General features: G+C 43.5%; 1 protein-coding gene across 1 annotated transcript in view; it reads right to left on the bottom strand.

Moving 5' to 3' along the window:
* SLC22A15 (solute carrier family 22 member 15) overlaps positions 1-19,797 on the bottom strand; it is an 86,097-nt gene that overhangs the window by 24,006 nt on the left and 42,294 nt on the right. The window contains exons 5-6 of the mRNA XM_044238984.1: positions 17,117-17,246; positions 4,919-5,134 (exon numbers count right to left, since the gene is read on the bottom strand). Of these exons, the coding sequence (XP_044094919.1) occupies positions 4,919-5,134; positions 17,117-17,246 (346 nt within the window). The remainder of the gene's footprint in view (positions 1-4,918; positions 5,135-17,116; positions 17,247-19,797) is intronic.

Raw genomic sequence — 19,797 nt, 5'->3', positions numbered from 1 at the left:
TGGGATTCTCTCTCTTTCTCTCTGCCCCTCCATCCACCCTCTCCAAGCTCACTCTCGCACATGCTCAATCGATCAATCAATCAATCAATCAAAGAGAAATCCCAGTGAAGTAGTTCCAGCTGTGGAAACACACATATTTAAAGACAGCTGGGATGGCAGCAACTCAGGCACAAATAAGCAAAACCAGTTGAGGAGGGGCGCCTGGGTGGCTCAGTGGGTTAAGCCGCTGCCTTCGGCTCACGTCATGATCTCAGGGTCCTGGGATCGAGTCCCACATTGGGCTCTCTGCTTGGCAGGGAGCCTACTTCCTCCTCTCTCTCTCTGCCTGCCTCTCTGCCTACTTGTGATCTCTCTCTGTCGAATAAATAAATAAAATCTTAAAAAAAAAAAATACCAGTTGAGGACACGAGAGGTGAGCAGAAGCTGCCAGTAATGGGTGAGCACGGGGGGAGCATGGGCTGATGGTCCCAAGGCAGGGACTCCGCTCGCGAGGTTCCTTAATGGCAAGCTGGTCATTGGGATGCGTAATTACAGCTATTAAAATCATTTCAATCCTTCTTATGGGCCCCAAGCAAAATTTAGAATGCTTGCATAATATTTAACAGTATAGTTAGGGCATCAAAGAACTATTTAAAAAGGAACGAGTGTGGGAAATAACCAAAGGAACAGATGTGAACCGTGGAGGTACCATTTTACTCCCAGGTAAGGGCTGTCTTCAAGGGCAGACCCACAGAAAAGACTTCAGAATTTTACAGCATCTTCAAAAACAACAGCCGTTATGTGGAATGACACTGTCTCTATAATTACGTATTTTAGCATTTGGAGCCCAGGGGGAAGAGGTTCATTTGAGAAGAACTCCTTTGGCTGTGTAAGATAGAAAATAAACGGATGTTCTCCCCGGTTCCCAGTCGACTTTGTTTGTCTGTTTTTTATCCCCTGGAGGCCAGAATCCAAAAGTTAATCTGAGTCAAAAAAAACACAAAAAACAAAAAAAACCCAAAATCCTAAACACAAGAAGTAAATTGTCTTCAAGAAGTAGGCAGAGGGTTTGACTGTCTATATGACATGCAAATGCGGAGTTTTATGGAGCCCAAAGCACCTGAATATATTACTAAATGTCTGGAATAAGCCGAACCCAGAGGAGTAGCTTCTACACTGGGTTTTCAGGTCTGGCTTTTCAAAGTTCCCCTAGTCTCCATGTCTCCAACCGTGTGTCCTCTGTTCCACATTTCTTCTGCATCTGGGATATTCCAGCACGGTGCTGGGTCTGTGGGGAGGGCGGCAGAGGGGATGCCCTGGCCCCTAATCACACAGGTGGCAGCTTTGCCTGGCTGAGTGGAAAAAGAGAATCACGATATAGCAAAATATATTCATAGCTTCATCCTGTCCATCTGCTGTTTTCAACAGGTTTACATTGAAGATCACTTTCATATAAAATGATTCTCCTTAATCCCCACATGAAAATGTAGGTTTCTATGCAGCCTGCATGCAAATACATGCCAACCACAGCAAGACAGTCCTTCGAGCTGGTAAATGCGCTGTTCACACCCAATCCTGGGCCCAATCTACAGCAACCGAGCACAATGGACGGGCATACCTAGGAGATCCTGTGGGTTCTAGACCACTGCAATAAAGTGAGTATTACAGTAGAGCAAGTCAGGTGAATATTTTGGTTTCCCAGTGCATTGGAAAGTTATGCATATACTATATTGTAGTCTGTTAAGTGTGTAAAAGCATTGTGTCTAAAAAAGCAATGTAGATACTTTAATTTAAAATATATTATTGCTAAAGAATGCTAACCATCATGTGGGCTTTCAGCGAGTCATCATCTTTTTGCTGATGGACGGTCTTGCCTCGCTGCCGACATCTGCTGGCTGAGCAGGGGGTTGGTTGCTGAAGGTTGCGGTGGCTGAGGCAATTTCTTAAAGTGAGACAAGACTGAAGTTTGCCGCGTTGACTGACTCTTCCTTTCATGCGCGATTTCTCTGTAGCATGTGATGCTGTTTGATAGGTAGGACTTCTTTGAGAATTGGAGTCAGTCCTTTTGAAATCCTCCCGCTGCTTTGTCAACAAAGTAATATTCTAAACCGGATGTTGCCATTGCCAACAGTCTTCACAGCAGGAGTAGATTCTGTCTCCAGAAACCAGTTTCTTCGCTCATCCGTAAGAAGGTGACTCTTCATCCGTGCAAGTCCGATCATGAGATCACAGCAGTTCCGTCCCGTCTTCAGGGTCCACTTGTCATTCTCGTTCTCTTGCTGTTCCCATCACATTTCCAGTTACTTCCTCCACTGAAGTCTTGAACCCCTCCACGTCAGCCACGAGAGCTGGAATCAGCTTCTTCCAAACTCCTGTTAATGTGGATATTTTGACCTCCTCCTATGCAACATGAATGTTCTCAATGGCATCTAGAATGATGAATTTTTTTCCACAGGGTTTCCAATGAACTCTGACCAGCTCCATTGAAGGAATCACTCTCTCTGGCACCCATAACCTTACAAAGTGTATGTCTTAAAATCATAAGACTAGAAAGTTGAAATGACTCCTTCATCCATGGGCTTCAGAACAGACGTGTTGGGGGGCATGAAAACTGTATTAATCTCACTGGCCATCTCCCTCAGGGCTCCTGGGCACCCACGTGTATTGTCAGTGAGCAGTAATATTTTGAAAGGAATCTTTTTTTTTTTTTTTCTGAGCAGTAGGTCTCAATAGTGGGCTTCAAATATTTGTGAACAGATTTGAAAACAGTGCGGCCATCCAGGCTTTGTTGTTCCCCATAGAGAGCACAGGTCCCGGCATGCTCACGGTCGGTGAGCACTGGCTTCCATTTTACGTCACCAGCGGCATCAGCCGCTGTCAAGAGTGTCGGACTGTCCACGTACGGACTCTTCTTCTCCGACAAGAGAACTCCTACGTGGCATCTTCTTCCAAAAGAAGGCTGTTTCACCGACAATGGAAATCTGTTGTTTAGTGGAGCCAGCTTCATGGGTTGTCTGAGCTGGATCTTCCAGAGAACCCACTGCAGCTGCCACGTCAGCACTTGTGGCTTCACCTTGGCTTCTCTGTTGCAGAGACGGCTTATTTCCTTCAACGTCATGGACCAAACTCTGTGAACTTCAGACTCTCCTTCTGCAGCCTCCTCACTTCTCTCAGCCTTCGCAGGATTGAAGAGAGTTAGGGCCTTGCTCTGGGTCAGACTCTGGCTTAGGGGAATGTGGTGGCTGGTTTGATGTTTTTTTGTTGTTTTGTTTTGTTTGTTTTTTTTCCTTTTCTTTTAAAGATTTTTATTTATTTATTTGATAGACAGAGAGAGATCACAAGTAGGCAGAGAGGCAGGCAGAGAGAGAGAGGAGGAAGCAGGCTCCCCGCTGAGCAGAGAGCCCGATGCGGGGCTCGATCCCAGGACCCTGAGATCATGACCTGAGCTGAAGGCAGAGGCTTAACCCACTGAGCCACCCAGGCGCCCCGCTGGTTTGATGTTTTAACCAGACCATGAGAACTGTCTCCTAATATATCAGCAATAAGGCTGTTTAGTTTTTAATCATCCATGTGCTCGCTAGAGTAGTGCTTCTCATTTCCTTTAAGAACTTTTCTTTGATGCATAACTTGGCCAATTGTTTCGGGCAAGAAGCCTAGCTCTCAGCCTATCTTTGGCTTTTAACATGTCTTCCTTGATAAGCTGGGCCATTTCTAGTTTTTGAATTTCAATGAGAGACATGTGACTGTTCTTCTCATTTGAACACAGAAAGACCATGGTAGGCCTAATTAACTGGCCTAATTCTGATATTGTTGTGTCTCCAGAAATGAAGAGGCCCCAACGAGGGACAGAGCTAGAGAAATGGCCAGTCAGTGGAACAGTCAGAACCCACACAACATTTATTAAGTTCACTGTCATATACAGATGTGCTTCGTGGTATCCCCAAACAATTATAATTGTGACCCCAAGGATTACTGATCACAGATCACCATGACAAACAGGATACTAATGAAAAAGTTTGAAATATTGCGAGGATTAACAAAATGTGACACAGAGTCACGAAGGGAGCAAATACTGTTGGAAAATGGTGCCAGCAGACTTGCTCGATGCAGGGTTGCCGCAAACCCTCAACCATGAAACACAGAGTATCTGAGAAGCGTAGTAAAACGCAGAGCGCCTACACAGTATGATCACACACGTGTACTTCATGCCCCGTATGAATCGCCCCTCCACTTTCTTCCCTTCCGCTTCATTCTTTAAGCGGAGTCATCTTGAACCATTCGGTGTGATTCACGTGAATGCTGAGAGCATGTTGAGAGGTGGGTAGGAATAAGCTATGCAAGAAAATCAGATTCAGAGACTATCTATTCACACCCTGATTTGCACAGGTGGCTCACAGTCCATCATTTCACACTCCCAGGACTCCATTTGTACAAGGAACAATACTGCCCACCCCCTGGGGAGTGAGCAAGCGAGTGAGAATGCCACACAGAGTACGGGACGGGGCATGACAACTGGACTGTGCTAGCCCCCCAGCCTGATGCTAAAACCAAAGGTAGGTACTGTAAATTCCTACTTAGAAATTCTTCTAATCTGCTTGCTTTCCTCTTTTTTGGCGGGGGGATGGGGAGGCTGGTGGTGTGGGTACTTAAATATTTACATGAAAGACCTCAGGAGCAAAGATGTGTTTCTGCTGTCTATTTACTCAAGTTCAGTAAACCTGCCATCTGTAAACCGTCCCTCCTCGACCGGGAGGGTACCATGAAAGCGGAGCAGAGCGCGACATGGGCGTCAAGAGGCAGAGGACCTGTTCTTGAGAAAACCACTTCAAGCTGACAAATCAGGTAAAATTTTCTGTGAGCCTGGAGAAGGAACACATCATCAACAGCCCTTTAGCAACCTGAGTAGAAGATTGGGACAATACCCCTCGGGAATAATTACCAGATGAACATCAGGGTCAGCGTGTGCCCCAAGAGGATGCGGTAACGGAACAGATCCAGGAAGCTTCCGGTCTCTCTGTGGCTCCTGCTGGATGGGTAGGTTAGTGAGAACGTACACTTGAGCTTGCGGTTCCTCCTGGCAATGAGGTACAGAGCCGCTTCAGCCTCACTCAGTCGACCCTGGGAGTATAACCAACGAGGTGATTCAGGAATGAATCTGAAAGAGACGTCAGTAAAGGCTGTATATTCATACAGGAAGGAGACAATTCGCCTAGGAGTATGCGGACTCCCTCACCACAACCGGATCCTTGTGAGGGTTAAAACTACCTCTCCCAGTGACAGGTGAAAGACAGAGGGGCCACTTTCAACAGCATGCCGGGGCTAAAAGGCAGCGGCTTTATGAAAGGAAACCAAGAACATACTTCGAAAACAGTAAAAAATAAAACAAAAAACAAATTAAAAAAGTAAGCAGTATGCATTTCCTTTTAAACAAATTTAAATAGATGAATGGTAAGTTAAGGCTCAAATACTGAGTGACACAAATTTTTCATAAAGCACGGGTCAGAGAGAGGGTTCCTAACCCTAGCCAAGTGATGAAAATACTACTACAAAGATGGCAGGTGTTTAAGTTCTGACAAAGCCTCATAAAGAAGATAATTTTTATTGTCTCGTCAGAAAAAAATAGATTTTTAAAACATGATTTTAATGTAGCAATATGTTATTAAGAAGGCAGAGATTATTTTAAGACTCTACATAAAATCAAACAGGGTTCATCACATCTCAACTACTTTCAAGCATTTCCTGCTTCAGAATGCTCGAATCAGTTGACATGCTCACTTTAATATGTCCTCAGGGTATTTCCTGCCCCTAAGGCCTTAAAGAATTAAAGTCATCTTCTGGTTAACGTCCAGGTACCAAATAATTATTTTCTGCTACAACTATGAAGTATTGAACAGTTATATTGCCACTAATATTTCCCAGTAGTTTTAAGGCTTGGCTCTCTGATGTGCCCTTTTCCTCTGCACACTTCTGTGTACACGGCCAGAGGACTTGTCAAAGACAAATGGGGACAGGAATAGCGACACCTCGTTTACTAAATATAGCATCGAGTACCTTTTGATCTAATGTGACATTATTTGCTTAACATGAAGCTTCTATCTATGAGTACCACTGGCCATTGAAGATGCCTTCTAGAATTCTCCATGCCTTCCCATAGGCATAGTGACATGGTAACAGATACCACGGAATTTGGAACTTCGTGGGCAGCCAGTCCATCAAGAACCACTTACTAAGCACTTTCATTCTGTATCCAGCAATGCAGTGGGTGCTCAGAGGAAACAAGAAGGTGGGAATCGTCCCAGAGCTTTGCTGCTGGGGAGAGAACATTCGTGCACATCTGGTCGTCAACGAAAGCAGGGCCACAGACCTTCTACGACAGCCTAAAAAAATCCCTTGATTTACGGCTTCATTACCATTTGATTATTGTTACTAATACACAAGCAGATAATCAAGCAAAATAGCGTTCAGCTGGAAGTCAGGTCCACCGATCAACTAGTGGAACCCCTGGCCCTATTCACCAGGCAGCTGATGAGCCTGTAAACCACGTGATGGACTCTAAGTCCAAATACAAAGAACATAAAAGAAGCCTACTCTGATGAGCACAGAGAGTAGCCCTGGGAGGGAAGAGGAAGTGGGACACCAGAAGTCTGTCGTAATAAAAATTAAAACCGAAGGGGACGGGGAGGTGAGAGAAAGGAGACAAAGGAACCAAAATACTAACAGTCACTATCTTCGGGTCACTTAGCTCACTGCCCCCTTTCCCTCCAACTTCCCTGCTTTCCGAATTGTTAATAAGCATTAATCACTGTTAAAATGTTTGTAAACTGCTGTTACATAAATGTTTACATTACTGTTAAATGTTTATAAATCACTTTTGTACTTGAGAGAGAGTCACGCTTTGGAAATTTGAGTTACTAAACCATCTCTGCATAGAAAGGGTCTGTCTGGCACAGGAACCGAGGACCTCACACATCCCCACACTTGGAGAAGCCAGGAAGCTCCCTTACACAAAGGCTCACCTAGCTGCCAACGGATGGACTTGGGAGTAAAAATTCCAATGTGTGCCGATTCTGCATATCAAACAGCAAGACGTGCTTTTAGAAGAGCAGTCTCTGAACATGCTGACCACTGCATGGTGCTAGGGCCATCTTCGGAAGCTACACGGCTAATTTAACAATGTTGTCTCTACTCAAAACATGTCCTGTTAATTTCTCAGAAGGTGGAAAATCTTTGTAAATTATGGGGCTCTGATTTATAGAGTAAAACTGCTTAAAACCCACGTATTGTGAAAATGAGGATTTTTTAAACTACACACTAATGTTTCTAGGAAAATTCAAAGAAAACCAAGGTAGGACCCTAAAATAATGAGTTTTTCTTATGTTACTCACAGCTATTTCTGAAGGCTAACTGCAGCTGTTTTTGTGCCCACATCTGTCCAGTGGACCTGAAGGATCATCGTACAGAAGGCCCTGGGCATCGGTGTTGGGGGACACGTTGACGGAGCTGAGCAGCCTCCAGGGAGGGAGCTCCTAGTGCAGAAGGAGCTGGGCTCCAGCATGAGGTGGAAAGAGAGCCCTCAAAGAGCATGGGGTAAGTGCTGGAGAATTCAGAAGCCAAAACAAATGACAGACAGCTGGATGTGGGTTGGGGAGAAGTTTGGAGGGGGTGACATTTGAGCAAACCTGGAAGGCCAGGAGTTAACTGGGAAGACCCGAGGGTGGGGTGTGGGAAGGGCAGGGGCAGCAGTGAGAAGGGCAAGGCAGGCAAGCAGGACAGGACAAGCTGATGCAGAAACCGTAAGCAGATTGCTGTGCTCAGGACACAGGATATGGGAAATGGGCAGAGACACGATCAGATAAACTGCAGGCTGACCACTGGAAGGCCTAATGGAATAAATATATATATATTTCAGGTTCACATGCTCTTTTTTCTCTATTTCCTATTTTTTCCTGACCTGAATTCATTTCCCAGGGTATGGATGTCCCCCCCTAGCACTGGGGCCATAACAAACTCAGACCACATTCAGAAAAACAGGCAGGGGCGCCTGGGTGGCTCAGTGGGTTAAGCCTCTGCCTTCGGGTTGGGTCATGGTCTCAGGGTCCTGAGATCAAGGCCCGAGTTGGGCTCTCTGCTCGGCAGGGAGCTTGCTTCCCCCTCTCTCTCTGCCTGCCTCTCTGCCTATTTGTGATCTCTCTCTGTCAAATAAATAAATAAAATCTTCAAAAAAAAAAAAAAAAGAAAAGACAGGCAGAATAGCTCATGCCATCCATCAGAGTCGCTCTAAAGGAGAATTATTCGCTATTTAAAAGGAAAATTCATTTGTTAACCCACATTTACAATACAGCTTATTAATTCAAGGATGATACTAGGCACCCATTTATTCCAAAAATTTGTAATACACAAACTAATAAAATGTTGTCAGTTTCCTTTTATGGTAGAATTATCTCGTTCCAATTCATATAATTAAATGCATTTAATACATTTTGCTTTCTAAGTACAGGTAAACTTTCTATTATACCCATTCTTTAAAGTTTATTTATTTAAGTAATTTCTATACCCATCGTGGGGCTCGAACTCACAACCCCAAGATCAAAAGTCCCATGCTCTTACAACTGAGCCAGTCACGTACCCTACTATTATACTCATTTTTTTTCCCAATTTATTTATTTTCAGAAAAACAGTATTCATTATTTTTTCACCACACCCAGTGCTCCATGCAAGCTGTGCCCTCCACAATACCCACCACCTGGTACCCCAACCTCCCACCCCCCCGCCACTTCAAACCCCTCAGATTGTTTTTCAGAGTCCATAGTCTCTCATGGTTCATCTCCCCTTCCAATTTACCCAAAAGCACATACCCTCCCCAATGTCCATAACCCTACCCCCCTTCTCCCAACCCCCCTCCCCCCAGCAACCCACAGTTTGTTTCGTGAGATTAAGAGTCACTTATGGTTTGTCTCCCTCCCTATCCCATCTTGTTTCATGGATTCTTCTCCTACCCACTTAAGCCCCCATGTTGCATCACCACTCCCTCATATCAGGGAGATCATATGATAGTTGTCTTTCTCCGCTTGACTTATTTCGCTAAGCATGATACGCTCTAGTTCCATCCATGTTGTCGCAAATGGCAAGATTTCATTTCTTTTGATGGCTGCATAGTATTCCATTGTGTATATATACCACATCTTCTTGATCCATTCATCTGTTGATGGACATCTAGGTTCTTTCCATAGTTTGGCTATTGTGGACATTGCTGCTATAAACATTCAGGTGCACGTGCCCCTTTGGATCACTACGTTTGTATCTTTAGGGTAAATTCCCAGTAGTGCAATTGCTGGGTCATAGGGCAGTTCTATTTTCAACATTTTGAGGAACCTCCATGCTGTTTTCCAGAGTGGTTGCACCAGCTTGCATTCCCACCAACAGTGTAGGAGGGTTCCCCTTTCTCCGCATCCTCGCCAGCATCTGTCATTTCCTGACTTGTTGATTTTAGCCATTCTGACTGGTGTGAGGTGATATCTCATTGTGGTTTTGATTTGTATTTCCCTGATGCCGAGGGATATGGAGCACTTTTTCATGTGTCTGTTGGCCATCTGGATGTCTTCTTTGCAGGAGTGTCTGTTCATGTCCTCTGCCCATTTCTTGATTGGATTATTTGTTCTTTGGGTGTTGAGTTTGTTAAGTTCTTTATAGATTTTGGACACTAGTCCTTTATCTGATATGTCGTTTGCAAATATCTTCTCCCATTCTGTCAGTTGTCTTTTGGTTTTGTTAACTGTTTCCTTTGCTGTGCAAAAGCTTTTGATTTTGATGAAATCCCAAAAGTTCATTTTTGCCCTTGCTTCCCTTGCCTTTGGCGATGTTCCTAGGAAGATGTTGCTGCGGCTGAGGTCGAAGAGGTTGCTGCCTGTGTTCTTCTCAAGGATATTGATGGATTCCTTTCTCACATTGAGGTCCTTAATCCATTTTGAATCTATTTTTGTGTGTGGTGTAAGGAAATGGTCCAATTTCATTTTTCTGCACGTGGCTGTCCAATTTTCCCAACACCATTTATTGAAGAGGCTGTCTTTTTTCCATTGGACATTCTTTCCTGCTTTGTCGAAGATTAGTTGACCATAGAGTTGAGGGTCTATTTCTGGGCTCTCTATTCTGTTCCATTGGTCTATGTGTCTGTTTTTGTGCCAGTACCATGCTGTCTTGATGATGACAGCTTTGTAATAAAGCTTGAAGTCCGGAATTGTGATGCCACCAACTTTGGCTTTGTTTTTCAATATCCCTTTGGCTATTCGAGGTCTTTTCTGGTTCCATATAAATTTTAAAATTATTTGTTCCATTTCTTTGAAAAAGATGGGTGGTACTTTGATAGGAATTGCATTAAATGTGTAGATTGCTTTAGGTAGCATAGACATTTCCACAATATTTATTCTTCCAATCCAGGAGCATGGAACATTTTTCCATTTCTTTGTGTCTTCCTCAATTTCTTTCATGAGTACTTTATAGTTTTCTGAGTATAGATTCTTAGCCTCTTTGGTTAGGTTTATTCCTAGGTATCTTATGGTTTGGGGTGCAATTGTAAATGGGATTGACTCCTTAATTTCTCTTTCTTCTGTCTTGTTGTTGGTGTAGAGAAATGCAACTGATTTCTGTGCATTGATCTTATATCCTGACACTTTACTGAATTCCTGTATAAGTTCTAGCAGTTTTGGAGTGGAGTCTTTTGGGTTTTCCACATAGAGTATCATATCATCTGCGAAGAGTGATAATTTGACTTCTTCTTTGCCGATTTGGATGCCTTTAATTTCCTTTTGTTGTCTGATTGCTGAGGCTAGGACTTCTAGTACTATGTTGAATAGCAGTGGTGATAATGGACATCCCTGCCGTGTTCCTGACCTTAGTGGAAAAGCTTTCAGTTTTTCTCCATTGAGAATGATATTTGCAGTGGGTTTTTCATAGATGGCTTTGATGATATTGAGGTATGTGCCCTCTATCCCTACACTTTGAAGGGTTTTGATCAGGAAGGGATGCTGTACTTTGTCAAATGCTTTTTCAGCATCTATTGAGAGTATCATATGGTTCTTGTTCTTTCTTTTATTGATGTGTTGTATCACATTGACTGATTTGCGGATGTTGAACCAACCTTGCAGCCCTGGGATAAATCCCACTTGGTCGTGGTGAATAATCCTTTTAATGTACTGTTGAATCCTATTGGCTAGTATTTTGGTGAGAATTTTTGCATCTGTGTTCATCAAGGATATTGGTCTATAGCTCTCTTTTTGGATGGGATCCTTGTCTGGTTTTGGGATCAAGGTGATGCTGGCCTCATAAAATGAGTTTGGGAGTTTTCCTTCCATTTCTATTTTTTGGAACAGTTTCAGGAGAATAGGAATTAGTTCCTCTTTAAATGTTTGGTAGAATTCCCCCGGGAAGCCATCTGGCCCTGGGCTTTTGTTTGTTTGGAGATTTTTAATGACTGTTTCAATCTCCTTACTGGTTATGGGTCTGTTCAGGCTTTCTATTTCTTCCTGGTTCAATTTTGGTAGTTTATATGTTTCTAGGAATGCATCCATTTCTTCCAGATTGTCAAATTTGTTGGCGTAGAGTTGCTCATAGTATGTTCTTATAATAGTTTGTATTTCTTTGGTGTTAGTTGTGATCTCTCCTCTTTTGTTCATGATTTTATTTATTTGGGTCCTTTCTCTTTTCTTTTTGATAAGTCTGGCCAAGGGTTTATCAATTTTATTAATTCTTTCAAAGAACCAGCTCCTAGTTTGGTTGATTTGTTCTATTGTTTTTTTGGTTTCTATTTCATTGATTTCTGCTCTGATCTTTATGATTTCTCTTCTCCTGCTGGGCTTAGGGTTTCTTTCTTGTTCTTTCTCCAGCTCCTTTAGGTGTAGGGTTAGGTTGTGTACCTGAGACCTTTCTTGTTTCTTGAGAAAAGCTTGTACCGCTATATATTTTCCTCTCAGGACTGCCTTTGTTGTGTCCCACAGATTTTGAACCGTTGTATTTTCATTACCATTTGTTTCCATGATTTTTTTCAATTCTTCTTTAATTTCCCGGTTGACCCATTCATTCTTTAGAAGGATGCTGTTTAGTCTCCATGTATTTGTGTTCTTTCCAAACTTCCTCTTGTGGTTGAGTTCTAGCTTCAGAGCATTGTGGTCTGAAAATATGCAGGGAATGATCCCAATCTTTTGATACCGGTTGAGTCCTGATTTAGGGCCGAGGATGTGATCTATTCTGGAGAATGTTCCATGTGCACTAGAGAAGAATGTGTATTCTGTTGCTTTGGGATGAAATGTTCTGAATATATCTGTGATGTCCATCTCATCCAGTGTATCATTTAAGGCCTTTATTTCTCTGTTGATCTTTTGCTTGGATGATCTGTCCATTTCAGTGAGGGGAGTGTTAAAGTCCCCTACTATTATTGTATTATTGTTGATGTGTTTCTTTGATTTTGTTATTAATTGGTTTATATAGTTGGCTGCGCCCACGTTGGGGGCATAGATATTTAAAATTGTTAGATCTTCTTGTTGGACAGACCCTTTGAGTATGATATAGTGTCCTTCCTCATCTCTTATTATAGTCTTTGGCTTAAAATCTAATTGATCTGATATAAGGATTGCCACTCCTGCTTTTTTCTGATGTCCATTAGCATGGTAAATTCTTTTCCACCCCCTCACTTTAAGTCTGGAGGTGTCTTCGGGTTTAAAATGAGTTTCTTGGAGGCAACATATAGATGGGTTTTGTTTTTTTATCCATTCTGATACCCTGTGTCTTTTGATTGGGGCATTTAGCCCATTAACATTCAGGGTAACTATTGAGAGATATGATTTTAGTGCCATTGTATTGCCTGTAAGGTGACTGTTACTGTATATTGTCTCTGTTCCTTTCTGATCTACCCCTTGTAGGCTCTCTCTTTGCTTAGAGGACCCCTTTCAGTATTTCCTGTAGAGCTGGTTTGGTGTTTGCAAATTCTTTTAGTTTTCGTTTGTCCTGGAAGCTTTTAATCTCTCCTTCTATTTTCAATGATAGCCTAGCTGGATATAGTATTCTTGGCTGCATGTTTTTCTCATTTTGTGCTCTGAAAATGTCATGCCAGCTCTTTCTGGCCTGCCAGGTCTCTGTGGATAAGTCAGCTGCCAATCTAATACTTTTACCATTGTATGTTACAGACTTCTTTTCCCGGGCTGCTTTCAGGATTTTCTCTTTGTCACTAAGGCTTGTAAATTTTACTATTAGGTGACGGGGTGTGGGCCTATTCTTATTGATTTTGAGGGGCGTTCTCTGAACCTCCTGAATTTTGATGCTCGTTCCCTTTGCCATATTGGGGAAATTCTCCCCAATAATTCTCTCCAGTATACCTTCTGCTCCCCTCTCTCTTTCTTCTTCTTCTGGAATCCCAATTATTCTAATGTTGTTTTGTCTTATGGTGTCACTTATCTCTCGAATTCTCCCCTCATGGTCTAGTAGCTGTTTGTCCCTCTTTTGCTCATTTTCTTTATTCTCTGTCATTTGGTCTTCTATATCGCTAATTCTTTCTTCTGCCTCATTTATCCTAGCAGTGAGAGCCTCCATTTTTGATTGAACTTCATTAATAGCTTTTTTGATTTCAACTTGGTTAGATTTTAGTTCTTTTATTTCTCCAGAAAGGGCTTTTATATCTCTGGAGAGAGTTTCTCTAATATCTTCCATGCCTTTTTCAAGCCCGGCTATAACCTTGAGAATTGTCATTTTGAACTCTAGATCTGACATATTACAAATGTCTGTATTGATTAGGTCCCTAGCCTTCGGTACTGCCTCTTGTTCTTTTTTTTGTTGTGAATTTTTCCGCCTTGTCATTTTGTCCAGCTAAGAGTATATGAAGGAGCAAGTAAAATACTAAAAGGGTGGCAACAATCCCAGGAAAATATGCTTTAACCAAATCAGAAGAGATCCCAAATCATGCGGGGGGATTTCTCCCCCCTCACGATTGGGTGAGGGATCTCCTCTGATTGGGATCTCCTTTGATTGGGATCTCCCAATCTCTTCTGATTGGGATGTCTTCTGATTTGGGGATAAAAAGAGGTTCAAAAAGAAAGAAATAAAAAAAAGAAAAAAAGAATTAAAAAAAAGAGATTGAATTAAAAATTCAATCAAGAATTTAAAAAAGAATTAAGAAAAAAGGATTGAAGAGATTAGGATCTCTTCTGATTTGGGGATAAAAAGAGGTTCAAAAAGAAAGAAAGAAAAAAAAAGAATTAAAAAAAAAGAAAATGAATAAAGAAAAGTATAAAAAAGCAAAATATATATATATTAGATAATCTAGTTAAAAAACGTTAAAAAAGAAAAGGGTAAAATTATAAAAAATTTTAGCAGAAGAAGAGAAAATAAATGAAAAAAAAAAAAAAACTGCAAGACTAAAAAATCACAGGCAGAAAGCCATGAGTTCCGTGGTTTGTTTTCTCCTCCTCTGGAATTCTGCTGCTCTCTCCTTGGTATTGAAACTGCACTCCTTGGTAGGTGAACTTGGTCTTGCCTGGATTTCTTGTTGATCTTCTGGGGGAGGGGCCTGGTGTAGTGATTCTCAAGTGTCTTTGCCCCAGGCGGAATTACACCACCCTTACCAGGGGCCGGGCTGAGTGATCCGCTTGACTTTGCTTTCAGGAGCTTTTGTTCCCTGAGCGCTTTCCTTAGAGTTCCGGAGGACGGGAATACAAATGGCGGCCTCCTGGTCTCCGGCCCGGAGGAGCCGAGAGCCCGGGGCCCCCGCTCCCCAGTGCGCCCTCAGCGAACAGCTCCTAGTAACTCGCGTCTGCCTGACCTCCGGCCGCGCTCCGAGCTCACCGAGCCTGCGACCGGTTCAAGGCAACTCCGAGCTGCGAGCTTACTGTCGGCTCTGTCTCTGCAGCCGGCTTTCCCGTTCCAATATCCGCAAGCTCTGCGACACTCAGACACCCCCGATCCTTCTGTGACCCCGCGGGACCTGAGGTCACGCCGACCCCGTGTGGGCTTCGCCCCGGTTTAGCCTCCGGAGCGATGTCCCTCAGCGGAACAGACTTTTAAAAGTCCTGATTTTGTGCTCCGTTGCTCCGCCGCTTGCCGGGAGCCGGCCCCTCCCCCCGGGGTCTATCTTCCCGTCGCTTTGGATTCACTTCTCCGCCAGTCCTACCTTTCAGAAAGTGGTTGTTTTTTTGTTTCTAGAATTGCTGTTCTTCTTCTCTTCGATCTGCCGATGGATTTGCAGGTGTTTGCAATCTTTAGATAAGCTCTCTAGCTGATCTCCTGCTAGCTGAGGTAGTCTCAGCCTGCTACTTCTCCGCCATCTTGACTCCAAGCCCTATTATACTCATTTTTGCACTTAATTCTCTTATTTCAAAGAGAATACAAAAACAGATTTCAGTTCAATCCTCAATCTACCAAATCTCAATTAGTAGAACTTGAATAAAGAAAAACTATATTAAAGATGCATCTGAAGGAAAATTCTACCACAGATATCCCTCACTTTATGGCACAGAAGCTGATACCAGCTTCTGAAGATTTTATTTATTCCCAAGATTTTAATGATTAAAATTAGAGGTCTGATACTTCAGGATAAAGCCCTTCATAAGCACTTTAAAACTTCTGGTGAGATAAAAGTAAAAATTCAAACTTCTTTTTCTTTTAAATACTTTATTAGAGAGAAAGAGAGAGAGAGAGAGAGAGGACAAGCGGGGAGCAGGGAGCCTGATGAGTAACTCGATCCCAGGACCCTGAGACCATGACCTGAGCTGAAGGCAGATACTTAACTGACTGAGCCACCCAGATGCCTAAAATGTCAAACTTCTTTTTTTTTTTTTTAAGATTTTATTTATTCATTTGACAGACAGAGCTCACAAGTAGGCAGAGAGGCAGGCAGAGAGAGAGGAAAGGAAGCAGGCTCCCTGCTGGGCAGAGAGTGTGATGTGGGGCTCGATCCCAGGACCCTGGGATCATGACCTGAGCTGAAGACAGAGGCTTTAGCCCACGGAGCCACCCAGGTGCCCCTAAAACGTCAAACTTCTTAAAAACATCATTAAAATGATGAAATAAGAAATGGAATAGTATTACTTCTTTGTGACTAAAGATCAGAATGTAGTATAGTATTTATGACTGAAACTGGGCTTCTAGGCCCCAACAAGATGGTCAGTATTTAATGTTAATTTTATGAAGAACTCTGTAAATGTCTCTTAAGTATTTGTTTAATATTTGTTAAATAGCCTGAGGCCATTTAGGGAAGAATATTAATAAATAATATCATTCTATTATTTATTATGTAATACATATCATATAACGAACACTATTAATAACCTTATTAATCAAGTATTTGCTATGGGAAGAAAGAACTGTTAAAAGGGTTCCAAGTTGGTGCCTTGCCTTACAGTGTTTAGAGCACCACGGTGTAATCTCTGAGAGAGCTGTTTGCAGCATCCCGCCCTGACCAGGGAATCACCCTTTTACTGCTTTAAGCCCGTCCACCCAAAGGATTTCTCCCATATCTGAGAGTCTTCCTGTGTCCACAGTAGAGGCCCTGAATTAAGAGTCACCTGAAGGATGGACAGTTACAGCTCCACACGGGCCACGAATGGACTGCGATATCCGCAGCATCACACCTGAGCCGGACGCCTAGCCCTCGACCTGATCCAGCCTGAAGATCTTCAGGCTCGAGGCCTTAGGCTTACCAGTCAATAACTTGAAGGTTAAAAATGCAGGCTAAGGGGGCGCCTGGGTGGCTCAGTGGGTTAAAGCTTCTGCCTTCGGCTCAGGTCATGATCCCAGGGTCCTGGGATGGAGCCTCGCATCGGGCTCTCTGCTCAGCGGGGAGCCTGCTTTCCTTCCTCTCTCTCTCTCTCTCTCTCTGCCTACTTGTGATCTCTGTCTGTCAAATAAATTAATTAATTAATTTTTAAAAAATGCAGGCCATGGAGAGGTTACTTGACACAAGCGACACCTGCGCCCTGAATTAATCAAGCACCTCTTCCCAGCAGCTGTCCGGCGCTGGGGTGCTTGCGGGACAGCTCCTCACCAAGGTCAGCTCAGGCAAACTCCAGAAAGGGAATAACGTCGCTCATTGACCACGTCCTCTTAAGACTTTCCTTCCGTGTCTTAAATTAAACCTCTAAGAGGAAACACTACTCACAAAGACAGAAGGAAGACCACCGTTCCCTGCAGGTTCACCAGAATGGCGAGGGTCCTCCAGGAGCGGATGAAGTACCCCAACAGGGCATACTGGGCAATGCCGACCGCGAAGAAGAGGCCACCGATCGACCCTAAGTCCGGGAAAAGACGCCTGTTACTGGGGAAAGCACCTTCTATACCACCCTTCCCGACCTGAGGCACAGAGGCAACACATTCCTGGGGGGTTGTCAGCAGAAAAGAACCTACACACATAGTGACTGTCAGACGAGAAAAGTGGCAGAGAGGCCAGTGAGTGAGGGGAACAGGAGGAAGGACAGGCGAAAAACACAAACCACACATGGTCAAGATGAATTTTAAGGGCTTGCCTAAGTGCTTTCTGCACCAAAGGCTGTGCTGACGTCCATCTGCGCATGCGCTGAAGCTCGGAGAGATGCTTTGCTGGCTGGCCCGACGGTTTTTAGGTCACGAGATTATAGAAATAATGGGACTTCATCTTATCAAATCCTCCTCTTAAATCACAGGCTCCTCCTCAGCTCTCCCTCCTGCCCTTCCCTATTGGGTGTATCAGCACCAGATACATGACATTTTATAGCTCTCTGGTTCTTGTCTGTCTCCACAAAGCCTGGATTTTTGCCAGCAGGCTTAGAGGAAAAAAAAAAAAAATCACCCATGGGATTGTGAAAAATTCTATGTTTTTAAAAAAATAAATGCTGAGATGGGTATTAAGTCCCCCTGGCTTGCCCGATATACGTGTGAATTTATACCTCTGACTCACTTTCTATAACTGCTACTACCACGTGTGTAGCAGTCCATTTATCGTGCATTCTACTTTTGACATATGTCGTCCTATAAAGCAGGTACCGTTAGAGCCATACACAAAGAGGAAACAGCACAGAGAGGTCGGGGTGCTGTCTAGGACACAGAGCTGTGCACAGGGTGGGGTAAGCCTACGAGCTGTCCTCGTCCTCCCTCTCCATCCTCCTACGGAAAGGCGGGCTTCTGTGGGGAACGCACAGCAACAGGACCTTATTGATCTTGCTACAAAAACTTTCTACAAGAATTCTATAAAAGAACCATGTTCTTGTTTTCTTGCCCAGGGATGATCAATTCTCTAGTCATAATGACATGTCTACTCTGTGCCCTAGTGAGGGAAAGTGGGGAGCAGAGGAAGAGTGAAGTGGCAGCATGTTCAGCACACCAAATCCAAACATGTGGTCTGATAAGGAAGGAAGTGGGGATGCTATGATTTCCCTGGAAATTTAAGATAATCAATAGCTATTACAGCTTCATTACAGGGCATCAGACAGCACCTGGCTTCCAAGAATAACAGTTTCTGTCATTGCTCAGAACAGCTCCGAACACTTGGTATCCACTGACAACAATGTAGTCAAAAAGAAGACAGCTCACAGAATGGGACTGTTCCAGAGGGACTGAGTTCAGACTCTAGTTCTGCCACCTACTGCTGTGTGACCTCAGGCAAAGCACTAAACATCTCTGAGCCTCAGTTTTCTTGAGGGTAGTTGTTAGTTTAGGATGAAATAATGCCTGCTATACAAATATACAAATACTAGCTATACTGTCCTACTGTGATATGGGTATAGCTGTCTATACCCATCTATTACCCTCCCTCCAAAATGCCCCTGGGAAGCCTCCCAGGGTGAGTACCTACTATAAGATACTATCTATCTGGCACCCTATCTAATTCCAAGAATACCCCTTCCCTCTTCTAGAAAGCAGACCTCCCCTTCTTTTATCCCTGTGGTTCGAGACGGGGCTGCCCACCACAGTTCCACTCACTGCAGGGCCTCGGCTGGACCAGTCCAAGCTCTGAGCCCAGATTTTAAATACTACACTTGGTAGTAAGGGCTGAGGGCTACAGGGGCCTATCCTTTATAGGACTGCACAGAAAAAGCTTCTCAGGGAGGACTGGGGACAGAAATAAGAAGCATTGGACTTCCTGGTTCTGGCATCTCTGAGGCCTGGACCTTCAGGGGTTTGGTTATATTAACCACATAATTTCCCTTTATATACAGAGACTCATCAGAGTTGAGGCTCTGTCCCCGATAATCAGTAAGAGTTGGTATCGACTGGGTATGGTAGACAAAAGGACAGGATCTGAATGCATCTCGTTTAATGACCGTAAATGCCGTGATGACATTACCACAGACAGAGGTCCCGGAAGGTAAAGGTTTAGGAGAAAGAAAGCAAAAGTTTTTATTTGAGGGTCCAAGCGACACTCAGATCTCATGTCCAGCAAGAAGCTGCACATGTTTGCCTAGATATGACAACAGAGGTGGTGTGGAGATGCAGATGTGGGAAGGCTCTAGGTTATTTAGTCAAAAAATTAATTAAGTGAACATTTCAAATCACTCCTTTTTGCATGTTATCATTCTGGAGTGTCACTGGTGGTCTTCTGTTTACAGGCTATTAGATCTTGATCCTATTTGTCAGATTTCCTGTTTCTTTTAGATCATTTTCATTTTCAAGTGTGCTATGTTTGTCTGATTCACACTAGTAAAAACTAAATTTCAGTAGCTTAGACTTCATTTTCGTAAATTGTACTAGCAATCCACCCAGTTGCAAGCAAAGCCATGAGGTCCTGCTGATTCCTCTTTCTCTCCCCACTCTGACCCTTCAGCAAGTCGCTGCCCCACCAAAATCCAGCTCACATGGCCCACTTCC

The sequence above is a fragment of the Neovison vison genome, chromosome 2, assembly GCF_020171115.1.
Source record: "Neovison vison isolate M4711 chromosome 2, ASM_NN_V1, whole genome shotgun sequence".
NCBI classification, from domain to species: domain Eukaryota; kingdom Metazoa; phylum Chordata; class Mammalia; order Carnivora; family Mustelidae; genus Neogale; species Neogale vison.
Note: the sequence above shows the minus strand (reverse complement) of the source record. Positions and strands in the feature narration are given on the sequence as shown.